The sequence below is a fragment of the Cynoglossus semilaevis genome, chromosome 8, assembly GCF_000523025.1.
Source record: "Cynoglossus semilaevis isolate Cse_v1.0 chromosome 8, Cse_v1.0, whole genome shotgun sequence".
NCBI classification, from domain to species: domain Eukaryota; kingdom Metazoa; phylum Chordata; class Actinopteri; order Pleuronectiformes; family Cynoglossidae; genus Cynoglossus; species Cynoglossus semilaevis.
Window position 1 is genome coordinate 7070269 of NC_024314.1, and position 23133 is coordinate 7093401.

The 23133-nt window shown below is 37.5% G+C and overlaps 1 protein-coding gene across 6 annotated transcripts in view; it reads right to left on the reverse strand.

Moving 5' to 3' along the window:
- LOC103381894 (rho GTPase-activating protein 44-like) overlaps positions 1–23133 on the reverse strand; it is a 49501-nt gene that overhangs the window by 20278 nt on the left and 6090 nt on the right. For all 6 annotated transcript variants that reach the window (XM_025057265.1, XM_025057263.1, XM_025057264.1 and 3 more), the window contains exons 2-4: positions 1616–1655; positions 1074–1193; positions 27–103 (exon numbers count right to left, since the gene is read on the reverse strand). In XM_025057265.1, coding sequence (XP_024913033.1) covers positions 27–103; positions 1074–1193; positions 1616–1655 — 237 coding nt within the window. The remainder of the gene's footprint in view (positions 1–26; positions 104–1073; positions 1194–1615; positions 1656–23133) is intronic.

A 23133-nucleotide genomic window follows, 5' to 3' on the forward strand; every position in this document is an offset into this window, starting at 1 on the left:
ACTTTATTCTGGGTGTTTTTACTAACCCTAGTAAAGACTCGTCTCCTAGCACTGCTGCCCCGTCCACCATGCATTGTGCTAGTGTTGTCAAAGGAAGCTTTTTCTGCAGGGAGATAAGCACAAATTGCATAAAGAATTGATGTTGAACGAGGAACTATTGACTCCAAAACATGACCTGAGATAACTAAACAAATGTAATTGTTCATTTATCAAAAACATCATTAAGCTACTTTTGATATGTTTTGACTACATAAAACGTAAAATGTAGCTTTGCTGAGTTTATTTACAGTTGCCTTTAGTTCATTCTGAACTACTACATTTGTCTCTTCTAGCCATTAAGTCTATTAATATTTTTGGGATAATATATTTTATTTTTTTCATGGACATCTTTTTGGCAACCATTAGCTAATCCTTCTTTAGAAAATTCTGGACTATGCTGTTGTATGGCTCAATCAAAGCATACATTTAGCTAGTTTTGTTTTGTTTTTGTTATTCACCTTAGTGCTTGTGGCTAACAGTCATCTGGTCTGCAGTCAGCAGATTAGTCTGGCATGCCTTTTACAGCCACACAGTTATTAATAACACTCTCATAAATATTACGAACATGTATCTCAGTTTCCCTGTTCCATTATATTGTCACTTCCACATTACCAGAATGGTCGGGTTTATTTTGGGTGCAGAACTGTGTTTTAAATTGAAAGAGAAACCAGACAGTTCATGTAAAACATAACTTTCACTTCCATTCAAGGAGAGTCTTGTATAATGCCTGTGACTCATATAAAAAGTCTATGCTCAATCACTGACAGTAATACCCAAGTTGCCAAAGGTTTTGTAACACACAGAGGAAGCTGGTATAAAATGGCAACAAATCTATCAGTTTTCTTTTGGCCAGTTTGTGCAAATAAATAACTCATAAATATAAAGTACTTCAGCAGCTATGAGTGTCTCTGCACATTTCTCATACAATGCTTTTTGCTCAATTGTTTTGTATTGTATTCTTTGTTACTTTTTGCAATTGCATCTGTGTCCACTGTATCTCGTATTTCCACTATTGAGTCTGGCCTAGTTCTTACCGAGGGGGACCTGACTGACTTCTTGTCCACATCCACGCCTTGCTGGCCTTGCAGACAAGCAGTTAACCTCTTGTGTGTGCTATGTGAGACCTGCTTGACCAGCTCTAGACGCTTCTCCACCTAAAATAAATGCACAATTAGTTTCTGCACAGATGAGAGATTAAAAAGTTTAGTGATGCAGCTGCCTGCTAAAGCTCCGGGTCTCTTTGTAATATCAGCATGAATAAGGTCTTTCCCAGCAGGTCAGAGAGATTCTCACCTGTTTTATTTAAACATCTTTCCCCTCATTATAGAACCAGCCCAGTTGAAATGAGAATGGCATTAATCAGAACAATTACTGGGCTGCAGTCTAAGCCTGTCAGTGGGGACATTCAATCTTTTGTTTCACAAAGATTCAATTTTAGCACTCATTAATGTTGCCTGGAGGCCATATGAAAAATTACATGCTGAATACCTCCTATCAAAGAGGATTTTTCCCTTCAGACAAGAAAGAAAAAAATATTATGGTAAAAACATATAAGTAAGGTAAAAATAAATTTTACCTGTAACAGGTCCTCACTTAAAACTTCTGTCTTTTCAGCCCTGGAAGAAAGTAGAGGACAGAAAGGAAATTAAGAGGAGAAGAGAGAAGATAGGAGGACAGGAAAGAAGAGGAGAGAACAATGTCAGGCTAGGTAGTTATATACAATGCCAAAAACTGTCAGGGAGGTTAAAATCTCTTTTCTAGGACTAAAATGGAACTACATATAAAAATACATAAAAAAATATTCAAAAATGTAATAAAAACAACAAACATGCAACAATATTACCTTTTGCATAGCACAGAAAACATATAATAAATAAAATAATATTAATGCAAATACAGTGAGGACTCACAGTTATTACTAGTTTCTTTCTGGATACATAAAAATATATTTAAAAACCCAAAAATGAAGCAAACAAGAACAGTTCTTTTTATCCACAACTAAATCACGGGGGGGGCGGGGGGAAGGTAACCCCAACAGTCAGTGGGCAATTGTGGGATGCACCTTTGACATGTTTGAAACTGGCAGACTAGGATAAAACCCACACATACGTAGCTGCAAACACAGAGGCCATCAGTTACCACCGGGGATCAAACTAGTGATCCTGCTGTAACACAAGCGCCATGACCACTGAACTAATATACTAACCTGTAAACACAGGAAGAAAGAGAGAAGGACAGGGAGGACAAGGTAAAGTCAGCATACAAAGTACTGGGATGTTGGTGTTTTTTATGAACAAGTATTAAAATAAATGTCTCTAAAAGCCGCTGGAATAATGGCCAACAAATGCAGGAGAATCAGTCACTCATGCTGGAGGCTAGAATAAAAAGGGATAAAAATGGTAAGAGAGAAAACATGATTCAGCTGGTGATGACTCTCCAGCAAACACCCAGAACAGCTCGATGATTCCTTTCTGTTTGCTCTGATTCACTCACGTAAACATAGATTAAATGTCAGACTGCAGCCGGTCTCCGTTTCTGCTAAAAGCATCTAAGCATTACCGTTTTAGTTGCAATAATATCTCCAGAGTGAAAATATGAAAGTGAGCTCTGCTTTAGTGGGAGCCGCTGCAGCTGAACACAGAAATCAATGTGGACGAATCAAAAGTGGGATTGAAAGTTAAAAAGAACAGTTCAATAGTTAATTTGTGTGAGAAGAACCAGGGCAAAAAGCGGAATAATTTTGGGACAGAACATTCCCAGCATGTTTTGATTTATTTAAGTACAATAAAAAATACAATAACTGAAAATAGGGTTGTGAGAAGAGAAAAAACCTTTTCACCCCGGAGGCATAAACCTCTGGTTTAACAGGTAGAAGTTTTACAAAAAAGAGAAGCTGTTAAGAAACCCAAAAGTTCCAGCACGACATAATGAATGAACAAACTAAAATCTCAGATACTCTAAAAATCCACCAGTTTGTCCACGCATTTCTGAGTCTGTTACTTTTTTTTTAACAAAGGGTAGTGCCTTCTAATTAATTAAATAATTATGCTTAAAAAGGGGTAAAAAAAAGGAAAGTGAACTCCTTGTCATTGTGACATTGTGACACATATTACTGCACACAACAAAATGTGACCTCTGCATTTAACCCATCACCACAGTGAACAGTGGGCACTAAAAACAAAGACAGTAAGAAATACTGTAACCAGCAATTTTTGGACATAATTATTTTCAAGTGAGTAATAATTAAATTTAAAGAAAACAGACAAAGATCACATGCGAATTTGCCTATGTTTCACAATTTGAACCATGGCTTTAAATATAGCTGAATGACCTACCAATATCATCTGAAATAACATCAGACCTAAAGCTGAATTGTATGCAGGGGGCGCCAATTTAAGTTTATGCGGCTGGGTGCTTGCTCTGCCTGGGTGCTCATTAATCTCCATGGGTGTTCAGCAATCTCCGTGGGTGCTTCGACCCTGAAGCACCCACAGAATCGGCGCCTATGCTTGCATGAATATATGTTGTATGAGCACATATTTAACTCAGACTAACAACTGCTAGGACACCACAAAAGGACTAAGAACACAACCACTGTTGCCTCACTTTACCTCCAGCACTGTACAGTCAACACATCCTCTTTGATTACATCTAAGAAGATTACATCTCCTCGCTAGAGTTGTATCAAAAATAAAAACCACAGTTTGACACCGGCCTCCAATCACTGCAGTGGGAAGAACTCACGGAGTGGCGCTGTTCCTGCGCGAGGCTCTAGTCCTGCTGATGTGCAGCTTTTTCTTCCACATCCCCCCGGCTGATGGGAGGGAAGACACCTGCTTTCAAGCTGTGACAACAGTGAGGCACTTGGTGGAGGGGTTTGAGAGGGTAGAAAAGAGTACGAGGTGGGAGGGATTTCAGCCACAAGCAGGAGACTTGACTATCTTGTTCTCTCACTCTTTCTCTCGTCACCTGCAAATCTTTTCTTTTCTCTCTACTACAGGTTGGGCTGAAGAACAACAGATCCATTGGTTGGATTGTGTGTTTAGAGACACACACAGGTTACTGCAGTTGTTCTTAGTCAAGTCTTAGTCAAATTCAAAACACATATAGTATAATCCTCAACAACACAGGTCAATGCCTGACCCTCAACCTAGAGGTCGAGTATGCTGGGATTTCCTGAACTACCCTGTCAGATACACACAGTCATTTAAATAGGCAAATGGAAGTGTGTGTTAATGCATCTCTCTGCAGGGATTCAACCCTGTGCCTGCATTTTAAATTTCTCCCTGTCCTAGACAAGTGATACACAAGTCATACTCTATTCTTTTTCTACACACCGAAGTCTTAATCCAAGTTAACAAGAATTAGATCTGGACATGTTCTCTGTCATAACATCCATCTTCTGCTTTTCTGTGCAAAACCCTGACATATTTTCAATGTTATGTCTGGGGCTCCTTTCCCCCCACTCTGACATAAACCTCACAAGCACAACCTTTGTGCAATACTTGTGTTGTTCTGTGTTATTTGGGCAGGCAGCTGCAATTGGTTGTGTTTTCCCATGTATCTATCAACAAAACAGAGAGCCTGGTTATTTTGTTCACATCTTTACTGGCTGTAGGAGTCAATTATGTTTCCATGTCCTTGTGACCACATCTACAGTGTAGCCCAGTGGGTGTCGGCACAGCCCCAGCACAGTGACAATAGTTTCTGTAAGTGCTGATGTCTCAGCATATTGACCTAAACTGATTTATTTGACACTGTGTAGAAATACAGGACTGAGATGAGACTGAACCAGTGTCAGTCCTGCTCCTTCAAAAAGGAGGGTAATTATCCAGAAAATGCACACATATACACACACAAACACACTCCTGAAGAAGTTAGAAAGACACCTAGATAATCATGTGCTGCTCTTTTACACACTAGTATTTTAAACACCATCTGAAAACAAGGTAATCTGAAGATATTTGTTATAACTGTACATACTGCAGAAATACACACACACACACACACACACACACACACACATTCAGATTGTTCTGCTTAAACTGTCATGTCATTCCTGTCCAGTAGGAGGCATGATTTTATTATACAGTGGCTTGAAGTGCCACGCCACATTTTTCAGTTTTTTATTTCTAAAAACAATTTAAAGTCATGTATAATTTTCCTTCTACTTCACAATTGTGTGTCGCTTTATGTTGATGTTTTATCTAAAATGCCAATAAAATATATTTATGTTTGTGGTCGGAACGTGACAGAATGTGGGAAAGTTCAAGGGGTATGAATACTTTTTCAAGCCACCGTACATATGCCAAATGTCTCCCAGAAGGAAATGACATAAATGGGTTATTAACCTTATGTTAATGCCATATATGGCATGTACTATATCTGCACTGCCACCTTGGGCATTAATCACAGTGTCATTGAAAGAGCAACAACCTGGAAACAGGAAAACAATTCAAGACTGAGATGCTGTAATCTACAGGATAAAAAAAAAAAAAAAAAACTTTTTTCCCCATTTTTTGTAAAAATCACTCTGATATACAAAGCAGTGATATACTGCAGGGGGCTTGTGAAATTGTGTTGATTAGTTGACAATTTCTTTATTTACATTTAGCACACTATTGTGTATTATTTAAGTAGCTTGGTAATAAATACAAAATAACAAGGTACAAGGAGGTATCAGAGTTGGGTCTCATTCATATAGTGAATGAAGACACTATACAACTTCAGCATCTTTAAAAGGAGGAAAACCTTTAGACACATAGAGCCAATTTATTTAATTAAACAATGTCATTGCGGTCACTCTGATAATATCTAAACCTAATCAAATTACGTGATTTCAGTGCTGAGCCGCCAAACTGAGCATGACACCAGATACTAGACCCCTGGATAGTACTATTGCGTTGAACACAGTATGACTCTCCTATTCATAAATAAGTAATGTAACTCCTTGTAAAAAAAAACAAAACATGTATGGTGCTACAATTTTTGTTATGGTTGGCTGTGCGTCTGCACATGTGCATGTGTAAGGAGAGGGGAAGGTCAGCTGTTGGTGTTGGTGCTGACATTTCCACTCTGGGGATTTGAAGCTTATAAAGCAGTATGACCAGGGGCTTGCAGCTGAGGAAGGGAGAGGCTGGGAAACACATGGTTCATATTTTTCAAAATAAATAACATAAAAAAAATCCAAAGTTAAAAGAGCAAGAATCTATACAAAGGGAACGTGGGGAAATGATTGCATATTGTTGTAAAAGGTCATGTTGGCCTTTCCAAAGAGAAAAGAGAGTAACCTAACTGGACTTGACTTGTTTTTTCCTTTTCTACAGTTTTTTTGTTAAATTTTTTTAGGCGCCAAGGACATTACAGTATCCAAAATCAAAGCAGTGGCACCACAGTTATTTATTGCAGTATTAGCTGTGTCGTCACTCCCGGGATTCCCACTGGCACATGGAAAGGATAGAAGGGGAGGAGGCGAGGTGTAGGGAGGTGGTTGGGTGAGAGAGAACACAAAAGCGCAGGAGGTAATAGATGGGTAATTGATGATTCTAAGATGTTGCAAAGGATGCTGGGGCGAGCACAGATCGTTCCCTTCAATAGTGACTCAACACCTCTTTGTTTTTTTTATCCTCCACTGAATGGGTTTTTGGCAGAGCATCAGACACCAGGCACTTCCAATGTTCACAAGGCAAAAGGACAATTCTTCATTCCAGACACAGATGCTCAAATAACCCTTAGGACTATTGAAAGTAGGTTCCTGTTTGGATGTATTGAATCATTGCAAATCAATTTGAATGAAGAAATGCCACAACTCACTGCCTACATCATTATGTGAAGTCCAATATGTAACAACCCACACAGCCACCTTCATGTTTGACAGTAAACAGTCCAAAACAGAAGATTTCTGCTGACAATGGTGGTTCAACTCTAAGCAAGATGTACCTGATGAAGTGAACACAGAATTTAAACCTTATTAGTATTAGCCAACATCTAAGATTAGTGGTGATCATTTTCATACTTTTTAATTTAATTTTTGAGGAGCTAGTGAATTTATTAGAGCCTTGTATAACAACTTGTATTAACGGCCTAATAAGAAATTTGGATTTCTGGATTTTATTTTGTATTCTGTAAGAAAAGACAAGGACAGATGTTTTCAAATATGTTTTCTGAACGCCGTGTTCTCACTGAAACAATAAAGTACACAGAGAATGTGGCCTTTAATAAAAAAGACAAGTTCCAAGGCAATGATTCACATCAGAGAGTCGAGTCAACAGCGGAGCTAAACTGTAACATCATTCCTGGGTGATTAACAGGCAGTTTTAACCTTTGACATTTCAACACCCAGACAACAACACACAGTCTGAGCATGATGTTAACGCTCTGCTCTATTGACCAAGATGGGGTTGTAAAAGCATTTTACTGCAATGCCACTTTGTTTTACCATTTTACGGCTTCATAATAAAATCTCACCCCTGGATGCTACTGAAGATAGAACATGAAAAAATGAAATGTCTTAATGATATGAAAAAAGCACAATGTCATAAAGATATCAGAACAAACAACAGTAATTGAACTATAAACAATACGCACAGCAATAATATCTCTATTCATTGTATTATTTTTTTCACAATATTGTGTATCAACAAACCACAGGAGCACACTGTTGTTTCTCCCATCAGTTTCATACGTGTTAAAACTCTATAGCTTCTCCATGATAATTAAATCTTGGTCAGGAAAAAAGCAGCTTCAGCAGCAGTTTTATTAAAACGAGAACTCCCAAAGTAACTGCAATAAATAAATAACTAAATTAAACTAAAATACCAAATTTATAATGATCACATACAGACTAGTTTTATAGTCCCAAATACAACATTACTGATATTTGTGAACAGATTAGGCAAGTTTATCACAAAAGACAAAAGTAAGTAAGTCTCAGTCATCAGAGGATTTTTTATGTTGAGCCTGTCCATCTACAACAAGTGAAATAATATTTGAGGAGGGGGGAAAATGGTTCAAGGACAGAAATAAACCCCGGGAGAAATATTACAGGTGAAGTCAGACTACCCAGCATGCCTTACTTTTATACCAACTAGGATAGGGGGTTGCTATGGCAGCAGGTATTGCAGCTCCAGCACAGATGGATGGATCAAACACATGAGAAAAAAATAGATGAATGAAGCAGTGAAGTAAGTGCAGTCTCGTCTCCAAAAGGAGCCTTAGGTGCAGCCGTGGTAGTCGTGCTTTCATTTGTCACAAAGGCAGGACAGACATTAAGGAAATTAGTGTTACACTAACACACACACACACACGAACACACACAGGTGACTTCAAGGTCATACCCTGCAGTGACAGTGAAGAGTAGAAGGTGGAATAAGGGATCAGTTTTAAACCTTTAAACATGATGGACTTAAAATGTACTTTGAATTATATATTCATATTTTAATGTAATTTAAATATATATGCAACATATGTTTTATGCAAAACAAATCATTAAATATATCAAGGGTGTAACACCAGGTGTGACTTCCAAATACTAAGGAGAATTTATAAAATATTGTTTAAATGCACTGGAACAATATTTTATTTTATTAATATGTACAATTTGGTGAAAGTGAAAAATGATTTATGGATGAGTAGTCAATATCAATTTGTATTATTTTTGCTTTGTCTTTGTGATGTAATTACGTTTAATTCATTTATAAAATATGTCCTGTGCAATACATTGTTTGATTTACATAAGCAATGTTCAGTCATGAGCTGTTTACAACAGACCACCTTGATTGTTGTGCGGAGTCAGTGCAGAGCACATGCTGAACCATAAACAAACACACTCGAGAGCAGGAGATCACAAAACACAACCCGGGGCCCAGTCTCCACCAAACAGCAGACTAAATCAAAATGCAGCTCACTGCCTAAAGTTTGAAACATCCAGCTCTGTCTCTCCAGAGAGTTCACTAGTGTGCTACTTTTCTGAAGAAGTACAAAGATCCCTGCAGCTTTTCTTTTTCTAAACACAACCAACATCCTCCTTCATTTCTGATTTGCAAGCACTACCTCAAGTCTGGACAACAAAACAGACTGTAACCTGAAGGAATAACAACAGCAGAACATCATCAGGGCCTTCATGTCAACAATGATCTGCTTCTTTGTGTGTAAATGTTGTGGCAAAGAAGAAAAAATGAGGCTGTGGAAGGAGCAATCTGTGAATTGAAATACAGTACATCTGTGGATTCATTCAGATACTAACGCTTAATGAGGTTAACATACTCTAGATTTATGTGACTGTGAATTATATATCAATATTCTTAATTATTTTTAATACTTTTTGAGAATTTAATAACCATTGCCTCAGAGGACAGCTCAATTTAGATCTGTCTTTCCATCTTTAGCACTGGTGCTCTGATAAAAACATTATTCCTCTTTGATTCATTCTTTCATTCTATTTTTGTTGCTTTTACTGAAGGACCAGTAAACTGGGGCTGCAACTGATTTATATTCTTACATAGTCATATAATTGCAAGATAACTTTTTCCAATTAGAAGAAATGTCCTTGGTCCACAAAATGCACAACAATACAACACTGTAAGTCTGTGTGCTTCCTATAAACAATTTGAATCCTGAAATGAGTTTAAATTATTTTAAGAAGAAGAATCACTTTGGTTTGTCCAATCTAGAGATTTGATACAAATGAGTCAAAGACACTTTTAAAAAAATCAATCTTAACTTTTGGTTGGAATTGGGTGATGCCAAACTGACGCAGCTGTAGACATAGCTGTTACGGCAGCACACATTTGCATGAATAATAAATTAAATTTCCCTCTGTTTGCATTTGCAGCTGGTGAACAAACACATCTTGTAGCAGCAGTACAATAAATAACGTATTGCCCTTTTGTGCCTGCAGTCCTTAACTCTGCTGTAGCATAAACACATTGATGCACACACACAACCTCACAGACGTGTGAGACAAGTGTTGGTGTGTGGTCTAACCCTATGGATTAATTTTCATGTTTTTACACAGATGGCCTAAACTAGACTGATGGTGTTCCTTGACCCAGGAGACAAAGGAACATGTTACAAATACAGAACAAGTCTGTGACAGCAGGTACTGCAGCTTTTCCCATCATCAGAACAAAAAAAATCTGTTAGCTGAATGGTGTTTGCTGTAAATGCTAATATATGCTTAAAAATGTGTGGAAGATTTCCCACTGACAAAGAAAACATCTGGTCCTTCGTCCTCCTGCCACTTTTTGTGTTTATTCATTCCTATCCTCTTCCACAATACAACCACCATCTCCACCCTCTATAAATTTCTGACACTTCTGTCCATGAGCTCTTTCACTCATTCCCTGTCAAATGCCTCGTCCTGAGCTAAAGACACACAGTGTCCTGGCAGCTGGGGAAAGGACAGCTTGTTGGACAGGGAATCATTAGGCCTGCCAAGTTCTCATCACACTCCACAAATGCACAAAAGACGGGAATTGAAGTAGAAAGAAAGCCCCGAACAGAGTCCCCAAAATGCAGAAGGTTTCCATGAGGGAAAATTCCTTGGGAACAAAAACACCTTTTTTTCAGTCTTGCAACCCTGAAATAATTCTGACAGGTGACAGGCAGGATAAGAGGATGGGGCCCTTAGTTGTAACAGCACTGTCAAACAAAGAGGCAGCCTGAGCTTAAATGTGGAGCATTTATTATAAAGAGTGATCACAAGAGGACAGTGTACAACATTACATATCTCTATCTTTTTTCTGCAACTCTCAACTCAATTTCTTTATTCTGACGCAGCTTTCAGAGAGTGGAGGCAACTCTGTAAAAAAATGCCTTCTTTTAAATCATTCCTACTCTGTAATACACTCACTTAACTTTTAAATGTGAATGGAAAAATATTTGATAAAAATTTTGTGATGGTCTTTTGTAAACAAGACACTGACAACATAAAATAAAAGAGTTGTTTTTATTTTCAACTCCTCTGCACAACTGTTTCACTGAAAGATCCACTATTGCTTGTAGGCAACTAGATTCAAATAGGTCAACTGGTTTTTGCTGGTTAAGTACAAAAATATAAGTATGTATTTCAACAACATCTGGTCGCTGCAATGATTACCAATGAGTTTGCAAAAGTTAAAAAATGCCAATATATAATTGATATAGTTCAATGTAAAAAAAGGCTGTTAACATGGCTGGGACATGAATTGGTTACCATCTTACTGTAAAACCTCAGGGATCTTAGTCTGGGGCCCTACTACCATCCAACTGTTAGTCACACAGGTATGCACTCACATTATTTGTATATATACACATATGAGGTTGTGTGTATGCACACTGTTGTATATAATATTACAAGATTTCAAGCAAAAAGAGAAAATCATAGCAGTCTCACAGAGAGTAGACAGAAGGTGTGAATCCAGGCATTACCACCAACACCAGAGTCACATCTCAGTGGCAATTCAAACAAATGACACCAACATCTGTTTGCCTTTGAGCACCACTGAAGCACACACAGAGCTGAGATACGTTTGCTTATAAAGTCTGACCTGAGACAATGCAATGAGGTTTTAGTGAGCCCCGGATTTAGCAGAAGAAAATCTGGCCCAGTTGCATGCCCATACAGAATGTCTATAGGCAAGATTCTAAAACTATAGACCCAAGTTGTTTCTGACTGATGTAAGGTCATGTGGTGTACTTTGTGAATAACAGAAATAGGGCTATTCAATAATATTAATTGCAACAACAAGATGCGAGTGGATTGTGAGCATTTTTGTGTCATCAGGACTCAAATTATCATATGAAAACAATGACCATTTAAAAATTTCAACCAATAGATACAGAGAACACTAGAAAATTGGGTTCTAAGTTAAACTATGAAAATTTTGCAAAACACAGATGATAGTAATATGATAGATAGACAGACAGACAGACAGACAGACAGACAGATTAGATAGATAGATAGATAGATAGATAGACAGACAGACACAACTTTATTAATCTCTCGGGAGTTCCCTTTGGGAAATTAAGACATATATACAGCAATATAAAGTATTAGCCATAAACTACATTAGAAAATAGAAAATAAAGAGATTATATTTAGAAGAATAAAATCTTGCTTGCACAACTACACGTCATAACAACACACAGTTACAGTTTTCAAATGAAGGAGGTGAAGGAGGTTTTCCATATTAAAACAATCATAATTAACACAAGCAAACAAACTATAAGAATGAAGAAAAACAATAGGATCAAACTTGCTTATTGTATATTATATTATGTTCCAGTTTAGGATCATCCTGCTTGAAAATCAATGAAATGTGGGAACCATTTCCCAGTAACCTACATTTATTCTCAGTTCTTCTACTAATGATGGTAGTGGTGGTTGTGCATAAAAATAGACCTGATGGTTTGTTCTGACTGGAGAATAACACCTCAGGAGTAAAGCTACACTACTGCATACACCCAGAGATTCTGATGGAAATTATGTGTGTGTGCACAGACATGTGCACACACACACAAACGAACGAACACACGCACACACACACAAATAGTCCTTTATGTTTCCCCATACGCATCTGGATAACGGCTGTCTTGGGAAATCTACGGCTCTCACATAGCACTAAACCAGCCCATATGTTACGACTATACACAAGTAGCGCACAGAATATACAAGTTTAAAAAATGTAGTTGAGGAAACACACACAGCCACTGACATGCATGTAGTTTTAAATGGTGTCTATTGGAAATATACACAGCAGTACTATAGAAGAGTACCACATCAATACGAAGATGTAAAACAAACTCATATTCTCTCAGGCATCTCTGACTCTGACAAGTTTTATCATATATTGCCACGATTACTCGATACTACAATTAATGTGCTATTAGGAGCTATGGCCAATGTATTGTAACTAGGGATGTTCAATACAGTAAACCCTTGTTTTTCGCGGGGGTTACGTTCCAAAAAGAACCCGTGATAGGCAAAATCCGTGAAGTAGAAATCTTTATTTTTTTTACAATTAAATACTCAGAAAAAGAAGAGAAAGAACGAACAAACCATTTTACAGTCTCAACCATTTGTTTCACAAACGAACGGAAGATTCATTAATTCCATAATGGCGACCTACAGCCGCATAGCTTTTACCTTCATTTAGCATGTCCAATAGTTTTACTTTATCACCGATAGACAGCATCTTCCGCTGCCTTTTGGTCCCTACCGCAGGTACTTTTGCCGGTCCAGGGCGTTTTGTCGACATTATGGGGTTTGATAAACTCGAAATTGCAGGAGAATTTGCACGTACGTAATGTCAATTTGGCAAGCTGTTTTACGTACGTGTACATATTAAACCGCAACGTTATTGGCGCACATGTAGAGAAGAAGCGGAGTGACTTTTTAGCCAATCAGAATGCAGAACACAATGCACGATGCAAATCCGTGAAGTAGCGAAACCGTGAAAAGTAAACCGCGTTATAGCAAGGGATCACTGTATTCACTTTATACCGATCCGATATGCCAATATTGTCCAAACACTTAATTTCCAAATCCAATATCAACCAATGCCAATATAGCAGGGCAGTGGTGGAAGGTAAATGTTTGCTGGTGATGGGTTGTTTATCAATTATTTTCTGCTCCCCAGGGGACGGAATTGAAATACTATTGAGTGCATGGTAATATTTATTTATTTATCTGTACAAACCACTGCTTGGATTGCTGGCACCCGCATTCTACACACATTAATAAATATAGATTAAAAAAATTAAGAGGAAGAGAGTGTGGAGGGTATGAGAGGAGAAAAGGGTGTTTGACTGCTCTAACCCTGGGACATTGCACTATGACTAATAAAGATTCGTACAGGTATTACAAAATATGCTAATAGCGGGCCGATAATATCAGTCGGACAATTTTTATTGGATATCCCTAATCGTAACATCTAACACGTGTATTGCTGCGTGTGTTGCTTTGTTTACGGTCCCGGAAAGTTGCAGAAGATAGGCGTGACCATGTGGGGAAAAATGGCAGATACAGTGCATTAAATGTCTTGTGTGGTTATTTTGGCTACAGAAGAAAAGGACCAGGGTGTTGTTGTGGATAACGGCTTGCCAGCATGCCATAAAAATGTGGTGAAAGGATGAAATACATCCATGTTTCATTACCTGCAGCACAACCACTTGACAATGCTTGCCAAAGTAAAAGTAAATAAACAATAGGTGGATAAGGAAACTTTAAGACACATTTACACATTTATAGTGTTGTTAAATTAATTAATATATAATAATCGTGATAATTGTAATATTGTGATAAATTCTCTCACAGTAATAATACCAAGGAAATCTATTATCATCCCTCTGTGAGTTTTATTTCAGAGCACACATCAAATATTTAACCAAATTTGAATAGAAACCTGTTGAATTATTAAAGATTTACAATAAGTTTTCCTCTAGCTTCATCTTAGTTTTTTTATCTCCTTCTGAAAGTGAAGGAAAACTGTAAAAATGAATACAATTTTAGTCCTAAGATGAAGCAAAGACACCGGTATTGTAATCTGGTGCAAAAGACATTCTTCAGAATTCTACAAAGAAGGAATTTTCTGATGAAATGTAGAGAATGTAGAGAAATAGCTTTGTTATTACCATGAAAAACATTTTTTATATGTCCTAGAATGTTAGAACTACTATTATGTCTTCAATCAAACAATGTACAAAAAAATGGCAGGAACAAGGACACATTTGAAAGAAAAAAGTCCATTGTTTCTTTTGGTAGTCATTCAGTTTAACAAAATGTCTGGTCAAAAATATCTTTAATTATACAAATTAGTATTTGCTTTTCACACTGCCAACAGTAGTATTTCAAACTTTACAGCACTTTATTGCGCAAGGTTGTTGTTGTTATAATTGATTTATGATTTTTACCCAGGTAGAGGATCTGATATAAATGAAATTAAAAGGTATTTTTAATTAAGTCTTAGTCCAAAACATTTTTGGACACAAAATTTAAGGTGTCTGTTATTCCAATCAATCGTAGTTGACGGAGTACGTAGCTGTTACAGTAAAGCAAGCTAATCTGCTTCTCTCCTAAATGACAGCCTTTCATTCTGTTTTCTTATAGTACTTTCTCACAGTAGAAGTCACATTTGTCATGTTTCACGTTTAATGTTACCAACTCGTACTCTTTTTTCATTTATACATACTGCTACAATGACTGAAAGTTCTTCATTTTTGCCCTGGGCATATCTAGGCTCCCATGGCAATTTCGTAATATAACTTGTTACTGTGAGTTGCAGCGGCACACAACGCTATAAAGCTTTACCGTCACAATCAGAGGTAGAGAGAGAGAGAGAAAGAGATATTTATGGAACTCCCGCAAGGCATCACTTCCTAGTTCTGACCCACGTTCCACATTTTGTTTTGGTGAAATATTTATCGCCGTTATCTCTGCTGATCAGCCTGGAACATACGTTGTGTTTGGCAGAGCTGCAGCAAGTGACACTGAATATTTTAAGAACCCAATAATGAATGTGTCCGACCGTTTTCCAGTTTGACTGTGTTGAACGTGCACTTCTTACAGATACTTGCACTTACACTGATTTAATCATTAGCTAGTAATAGTCACTAACAAGACAGATGAATAGTAAAAGAACAGATGAGCATGGGAATGGGACAAAAACTGTGAAAGGAATTTTAGAAATGTTCCTGAAGAGAGAAAATCCTTCATCTGCAGTGTTATAGTTGTGATTTCATTAGTATTAAAAAACTTCCCAACTGGGCAACAGATGCCCTTAACAGGGCAGGCCCTGGGGCAGTTCACAGCACACCCAGGTACCTGTCTACAAATGCACATACAGGTGCACACATGCTCATTGTTCCACCAATAGAATTGCACAAGACGAAAAACAGGGATGAAGCTTCACAAGCAACCAGCCCTGTTTTGCAACTCAGCTGAAATGCAAATGGATGGAGGAGGCATGAAAAACACAAAACACTGTGTGTAACTGTCCTGGGAGGAAGACTTTGAAGACTTAACACACCACGTTGGGAAGGTCTGCTTCACCGCATGCAGCGGGAAGAGCACCTGCTATAATATTAGGGAGCATATGTTGTTCTGCTTAGATACAAATCACTCAGGGAGCTCCACACTGCACGAGGATCTGTTACAGTAATATCTGTTCATATTTGATATTTTAATGTGTGAGTGTGTGTGTGAGGTGAAAGGCTCTCAATGAGGTCAGTGTTGTGCTATGAATATAAATACAGAAAAAACTAATAAGAATGCCATCTTCCCGTTATTTAAGGCTGGGGTTGCTTTTACCTTAGCTCAGTTTTATTTGAGAGTCTGTATCTGCCTAATTGTAAAGGATTCTGCTCGATTAAATGTTGCTGTCACTCCTGTGTAAGAAACATGGTGAAATCTTATCTAAATTTAGCTTCGGACAGACAGATACAGTAGCTGTCATGAGTGGGTCCCAACCTTTTCTTGTCCACTGTCTTGGAATTAATGACTCCTCACACTGTTACATAAAATGTCATATTCTATTTGCATGAGTGCATCACAGCCTCACTCAGCTACATGGCCCACTGTGGACATCATTCCTGTTATATTAGATATGACACAGACCAGAACAGGGGAAGACCCCTGTGAGTCGTCCACTGCATCATTCACAACCAGACTGCATGGACACAGATGGAGTCATGGATTTTTGCAACATATTCTTCATCACTTTTGACATTTGTCCTTCACACACGGCTCTTTTCTAATGATAAAAATAATTTCCAGTTTCAGCTGGACACAGCGACAAGGATAAAGCTCTTCTATCTCTATCCTGAGTGGATGCTCCTTTACACCTAAAGCTGTTACCACCTCACCCGGTTGTCAAGGAAACTCCCAGGTCTTTTCAGTTTTACTTTCACTCTGAAACTATCTCTTGAGTGTGATGCGAACATCAAGGTCTAAATTTGTTAATGAATATAACATCATCTGTGAACACCAACATAAATAAATATCTAATTAATTACAACACTATACATTAAATCTTTATTTCATTTCTGAGTACAACACAATCTGGATTTATTATATATGTAAACTTTAGCTCTCTGTGTTTTACATTACATTATGAACACATACAGTAAATAAATAATGAATAATGAATGTAAATATGTACCGTATGTGTTCAACTTAATGAAAAACATTAAACCTATTCCTCATCCACAGTAGTGTAACATGGTAAAATGATGAAGTATCATGTACTGTTGCTAGGACAATGAACAAGTCGGTAGTCATTTGGCAGCAACACATCGCAGCGCAAGTGGACTTATGGTGATGTGTTTTATTTTATGGAATTGAAATGTGAAAACATGTCTCACTGAGACGTCACTTTGTACAATGATCCGTCAAATGGATGAAAACAACAATCCAGCAGATTAGAGATCAGAATTTAAGCTCTGATTTAAACTTTGGCTTTCCTCTGACTTCATGCAGTTTATTCTCAGTAAACAGCCACATTGTAGAACCATCTGATAAATGTTAACGTCCACCTCAGTCACCACGACCTCTAGCCTCGGGGCAGACCTACATCAAAAATGACTCAACGCCTCACTGAAGCTGCTGCCATGTTCACAGTGAGACCTTGAAGCCAAATTATGATGAAACACTGAAGCAGTAAATCAGCTGGGCAGATATTGTCACTGTGACATGGATCCTGAACATCAAACTCAGTTTCCCTTTCACTGACATCAATGAACCAGAGAGCTGTCACTCTAGAGCAGTGGTTCTTAATCTGGGTTCGATCGAACCCCAGGGGTTCCGTGAGTCAGTCTCAGGGGTTCAGGGGAGGACAAGACAAACACCCGACTCATATGATTCGTGATGATACGCCCACCGCTTGGGCATCACCATAGGGTTCGGGGAATTCGCATATGAAACTGGTGGAGTTCAACACCTCCAACAAGGTTAAGAACCACTGCTCTAGAGGAAGAAGAAAGGGTCGGGGGTTCAATTCTCACTGTAGGATATCATTACTACAACCAAGACTTAACACTGCAGTGATGGAACCTATGGAGACTATAATATGAATAGTACATGCTACGCCTCTTGAGGTCAATGTTGAGCAATACTATCATAACAGACTCAACATGTGCACCAAACACACATGCTGACACACACTGACATCTTAGGACCATGGAAGAAATAACGTGTCACTTTTGTGTGATGTTAACAGCTCACAATCAAGTAACCTGTCCGTCCAAAAACAGAAACATTAAATTATCAATAGAAACCACCAGTTCTCATGAAATTAGTCACACTTTTTTTAATTCCAATTTTGTAGTTACTTCCCATGTACTAGCCACAGAATAACCTTTGGCCCAGATGAACATCATAGTTTTAAACTTTGCCCTTTTTTTGGTTGTTTTTGGCAAAGGTTTGCACCAGTATTCATCTATCTTGATATTAAACAAATTACTTCCTGTGCTGACAGTGTCAATGATGCTGCTTCTAAAGTTGGCTCCACTGAAAATAACAGGGGATGTGACAGCTATTGAGAATGACCAAAGCTTAAAAACTTTAACTGAGACATATCTACAAGCATCCACGGACATCACAAAATAAGCCGTCTATACAGTACCTTTGTTTTTCACTATATATTTGGCTTAACATATAACCCATGAGGAAAAACTGCCATTTAAATCCAAGGTTGATCTTCTTTTTTTTTCTCTAGAGGAAAACGTAGTAGAAATGTTGCATATATTTCCTCTTTAAATTTTATTTTTACAAATAAATCTGTTTCTTTTAACTCATCTTCACATGAATGGTTTTCCTGAGATAATCTTTGTTTTATATCTAATTATAATAATTCATAGACCAAAGCACAAACTCTGTGAAATAAGCAAGAAGTAAATTAATCATTCTTGGACTGGAGGACAGTGAAAAAAAGAGAAAAAGATTATTTTTAGCTCATACAGTACTTCTCTAAAAATACCTGATGTGCCTAAAAGCTACATTACAGATCACGTTCCACTAATATTCATTGCTGTTTACTGAGCTCTCTACTAATATAATTCAGGCTTTACACTCCTTTATTTCCATGGAAACAATCTTTTATTGATCTTAGTCAGTATCAAACTCTCTTTCATATCCAGTAAAATAGAACATTTGCAGTATTGTATTAACACCGACACGTAAGTAAAAACCAGTACAACTGGACGGGGACATTATTGCATCAACAGCGACGTCCCGTACTGGTCAGATGTATGCCCATGTTTGAATGGGGTTAAAAGATTTCTGCACATCTGAGGAAAGACTGGGACAAAAACATGTTCACACTGGTTTGAGAATCCCAGATTTACACATGGCCCAAAAAGAGGTGTCTGCTGTCTAAACCCAGAGCAGTCCTGTGGTGAATACTGCCTCACAAATAGTTTTTTTGGATCAAAGGTAAGTAGCTGATCATGAAGAGGAACATGTGAAGTACTGCACCAGTTCAGGTCAAAGTGGAGTTTCCCAATCTGTGTAAAACACACACTTGGGAGTGGGAGGTGTAATCCATCATCAGGGGGCTAATAAAATACTTGGATCTCATTTGATTTCTTTGTCTGTTTTTTTTCCCGTTGTGTCTTTAACTCAGTTACTTTGGAGTATCAATGGCAGTATCCAAGCTAGATAAGTAAAACAATGATCTTAATCTCAATCTTAACACTGTCTATAATATCTCCTCAGTTTTTATCCTGGTATCTTTGTTGCAAACACCATATTACCAAAATTAAAACCATCTCACTTGTTTACATACATCCTTCCCCGGGTCAGACTAAATCAAAGTCTATCAATGCCCTTACATTAATTACACATATTTGACAACCAATAAAGCAGGTGTCTTCAAAACAGAAGGTTGTGAGTTTGATTTCTGAAGGCAAACAAATCTTAGGTTACACCAGGAGGCAGAGTCACGAAAACGAAAATGTAAAAAAAAAAAAAAAAAAAAAGGTAGCTCTTAGAGTGTTGTTAATACTGCAAAGTTGTTTCATAAGTTGAAACCTTTAGACTTTTTATAAAGGGTACATTTATTTAAAAACCATAATCAAACCAAAACACAATTAAAGTCTGCTTCTCACTTGAGTCACTCAGGTTAAAAATTATGATTCAAACTAGAATTAGGAAACTATTCACTTTGACTAAAATGTAATATCTGTGATGAAAATGTAATAACAATAATGATTCATATACCAGTATTAAATAGAAGAGCAATTAAATAATGTTAGATTAACTTTATTCGCTACTGCAACCAAATATGAAGTCAGTGCAACTTCATTTTTTTTAATTTACTGTACATGCACCAGTGGAATTAGCAAAGCTCTATGTCTGTTTTTATTTTATATTAGGTCAATTACTGCTGTTGCCCCACTTCTGGTTGAAAATAAGTTTTATTTTGGACAGTTGGTGTAATTTGAGTCAAAATGCCCGTTTGCACATTAGCAGTCTGTCAGGTATTTATGAGGTGAACAGATCGGAAATGTTTTTCTGAGCCCCTGCAGAGGGTTGCTGCGTGTGATCATTTATAAACTGAACTGCAGCCTGTGCCCTAATATGTCATATCTCATAGATATTATAAAGGGGCAGCAGAGATGGAGGAGTTAATAGGATGTTTTACACGGATAAATAAATCATTTGTAAAAATAGTTGCAAAAAACTAATAAATAAACAGCCTTACAGGCTGCTGTGATTGGGAATCAGCAACTGTTTACGGTAGTTTTATTGAAGAATTTCTCTGCAGATAAGAGTCTTCCTCACCCATACCCTGTCTCACTACAAAGCAGGTGAGGCTGAGGCAGTGACAGTGACACCTGAGCATAGAGGGTTTGACTTCCCATTAAAGTTTAACAGCAAGCCAGGCCAGGAGGTGGTGGAGGCAACAGGGCAGCAGATACAGTGGAAATAGAGGGGCTGCTTTTAACTGACATCTTCCTCAACTGAGGATAGGGATAGTGTTGACGTCAGGAACGTGTGTTTTACCACGTCAGCAGGAGAATGTAATTAGTCATATTTCTCTTAGAGGAAGATTTATGTCTACAAGATTTACAGGGTTACAAAACCATGTTCTAAGACTAATTTATTACAGTAGTACTACAGAAACTGTTTCTGTCCAAGAACTGTGAGAACAGAAAACTCACAAAAACTCATGCTCATTGTTGAATATTTTTAGTTGGTCAGTAATGGTTTCTGGTTGTGTAAAATTCTTTTGTAAAAAAATGTTGTCCGACTGTTTCAGCTTTCCTGCTAATTGATTAAGTATTAGCCGAGCTTTGTACTGTCAGGGTCAATGAAAAATACACACAAAAAATTGTAATTTTTTTTGTTTTACTTTGTAAGTAACAGCCTTTCTTCTAATGTTAATGGTGATTTCCTCAAAACATTATAAAATCATCATCGTACATGTTTCTGGTTGTAAAACGTTCCTCAGTGAAAATCTTTCTTTGTCCACACGGACTGTTTTAGTTATATATACAAAAATGCACACTACAAGTTTCTGGTTGTTTGAAAATAATTTGTAGAAGCTTTTGTTGGACCACAAGGACTATTTCAGTTACAGTGTACACATATGTGCTGAAAGAGATTTTTTGTGCTTTTTTAAAACAAACATAGATTCTTAAGTCATTGTAAAATATGCCTCTCGCATGCTGTTCCACCCAGCATCTTGGCCCGACTGCTCCTTCTTCTAATGTCATCATGTCAGTCAAAGAGATTTGTGGCTTCCCATGCCATGTGTTTCCTGTCATGTCTGTTAGCAACATCGTGGAACAGTTAAACTGCTCTGTGATTGTTTGATTTCACACAAATGCCATTGTACTGGAATTAAAAATGAACAAAGGGCATATGAGTATCTTATAGAATTCCTAAACCCCCAAATATCCCACTTCTCATGTCTTTGGTGTTATGTGTCAACCAACAAGAGTGTTATTTTTTTTACTTACATCAATTAAACTTGCAGCCCTGTCTACAGAGAGTCTGAGTTACAATTAATTAATGTTTTTGCATTTTAACTTCAAGCCCCATGCTAAATATAGACATTTGGCCTTTGAATGAAAAATGACCGCCCTACCAACTAATAAGTTATTTAAAGAGCACATGGTAAAAGCTTCATAAGTTTTTAGGTGTGGCCTTTAATAGCAGGCTTATTTGTGACAATTAAGTCCATTTCCTATTGGGGAAACTCAACAAGTGGTTGTATTGTACTGTTTATTTTTAATGCTTGAGTTTCTTATTTGAATTCCAACATTAAAAATGTTTTTGTAATTAGGGAAATAGTAAGGCTGGGAAACAGACAGAGAGATAAGTCAGTGATGATGTCACAGTCAAACAATAGAGGAACCAGGGCGACAGTCATAGTATGAAACACATGGTTAAAGTCGGTGATCACTGTGGTAGGCTGAAGCCCCCTCCATTAATCATTAAACTCTTTGTTTTATGCTTCAGAAGAATAAGAATGCATGATGGTATCTTCAGTGTAGATTCCTCAGTCATTAAAAGTGAGTCAATGTTTTTTTTAACTTTATATCACAGTTTATATCACAAATATATTTTGATGGGCTCATTACTGATTGTGAGTGATAAACTCTGTTGACATGCTCTTAGTTTCATGAACAATGAACCAAGAAAGTAAAAGCTAAGCTTCAACAATTATTTTGATGTGTCGGGCTTGCACTTAATTACTCACAAAGCCAAAGTCCTTTACTGTAGAGAGTAAGTCCCAAAGCAAAGGGAAAGCCTCAAGGAAGCAATAAAGAAAAAAAAATTTAAGAAAGTTGGGTTTGGCTCATTTTGAGAAAGCAGGCTATGCAAGTGTAATGTGTAAAGTATGAGGAGGAGATGGACGGCTCCTCATCTACTTCATCACACATTCATAGAACGCGTCATTTGCCCCTTCAGTACAATGACTCTCTCCGTCTAATGGAAGTTCAGAGAGACGTTTAATACGAATCTACAACATGCTGCTCCTGCACCTCCTCTGCAGCTGTGTATAATTTAGCATTAACATCAGATACTGACGTGGGAGTAGACATCATTTTCTTCAGTATTACTTAATATATAACTGACTGTCTCCTAGTTCCTCTGGTGATTATTGTCTT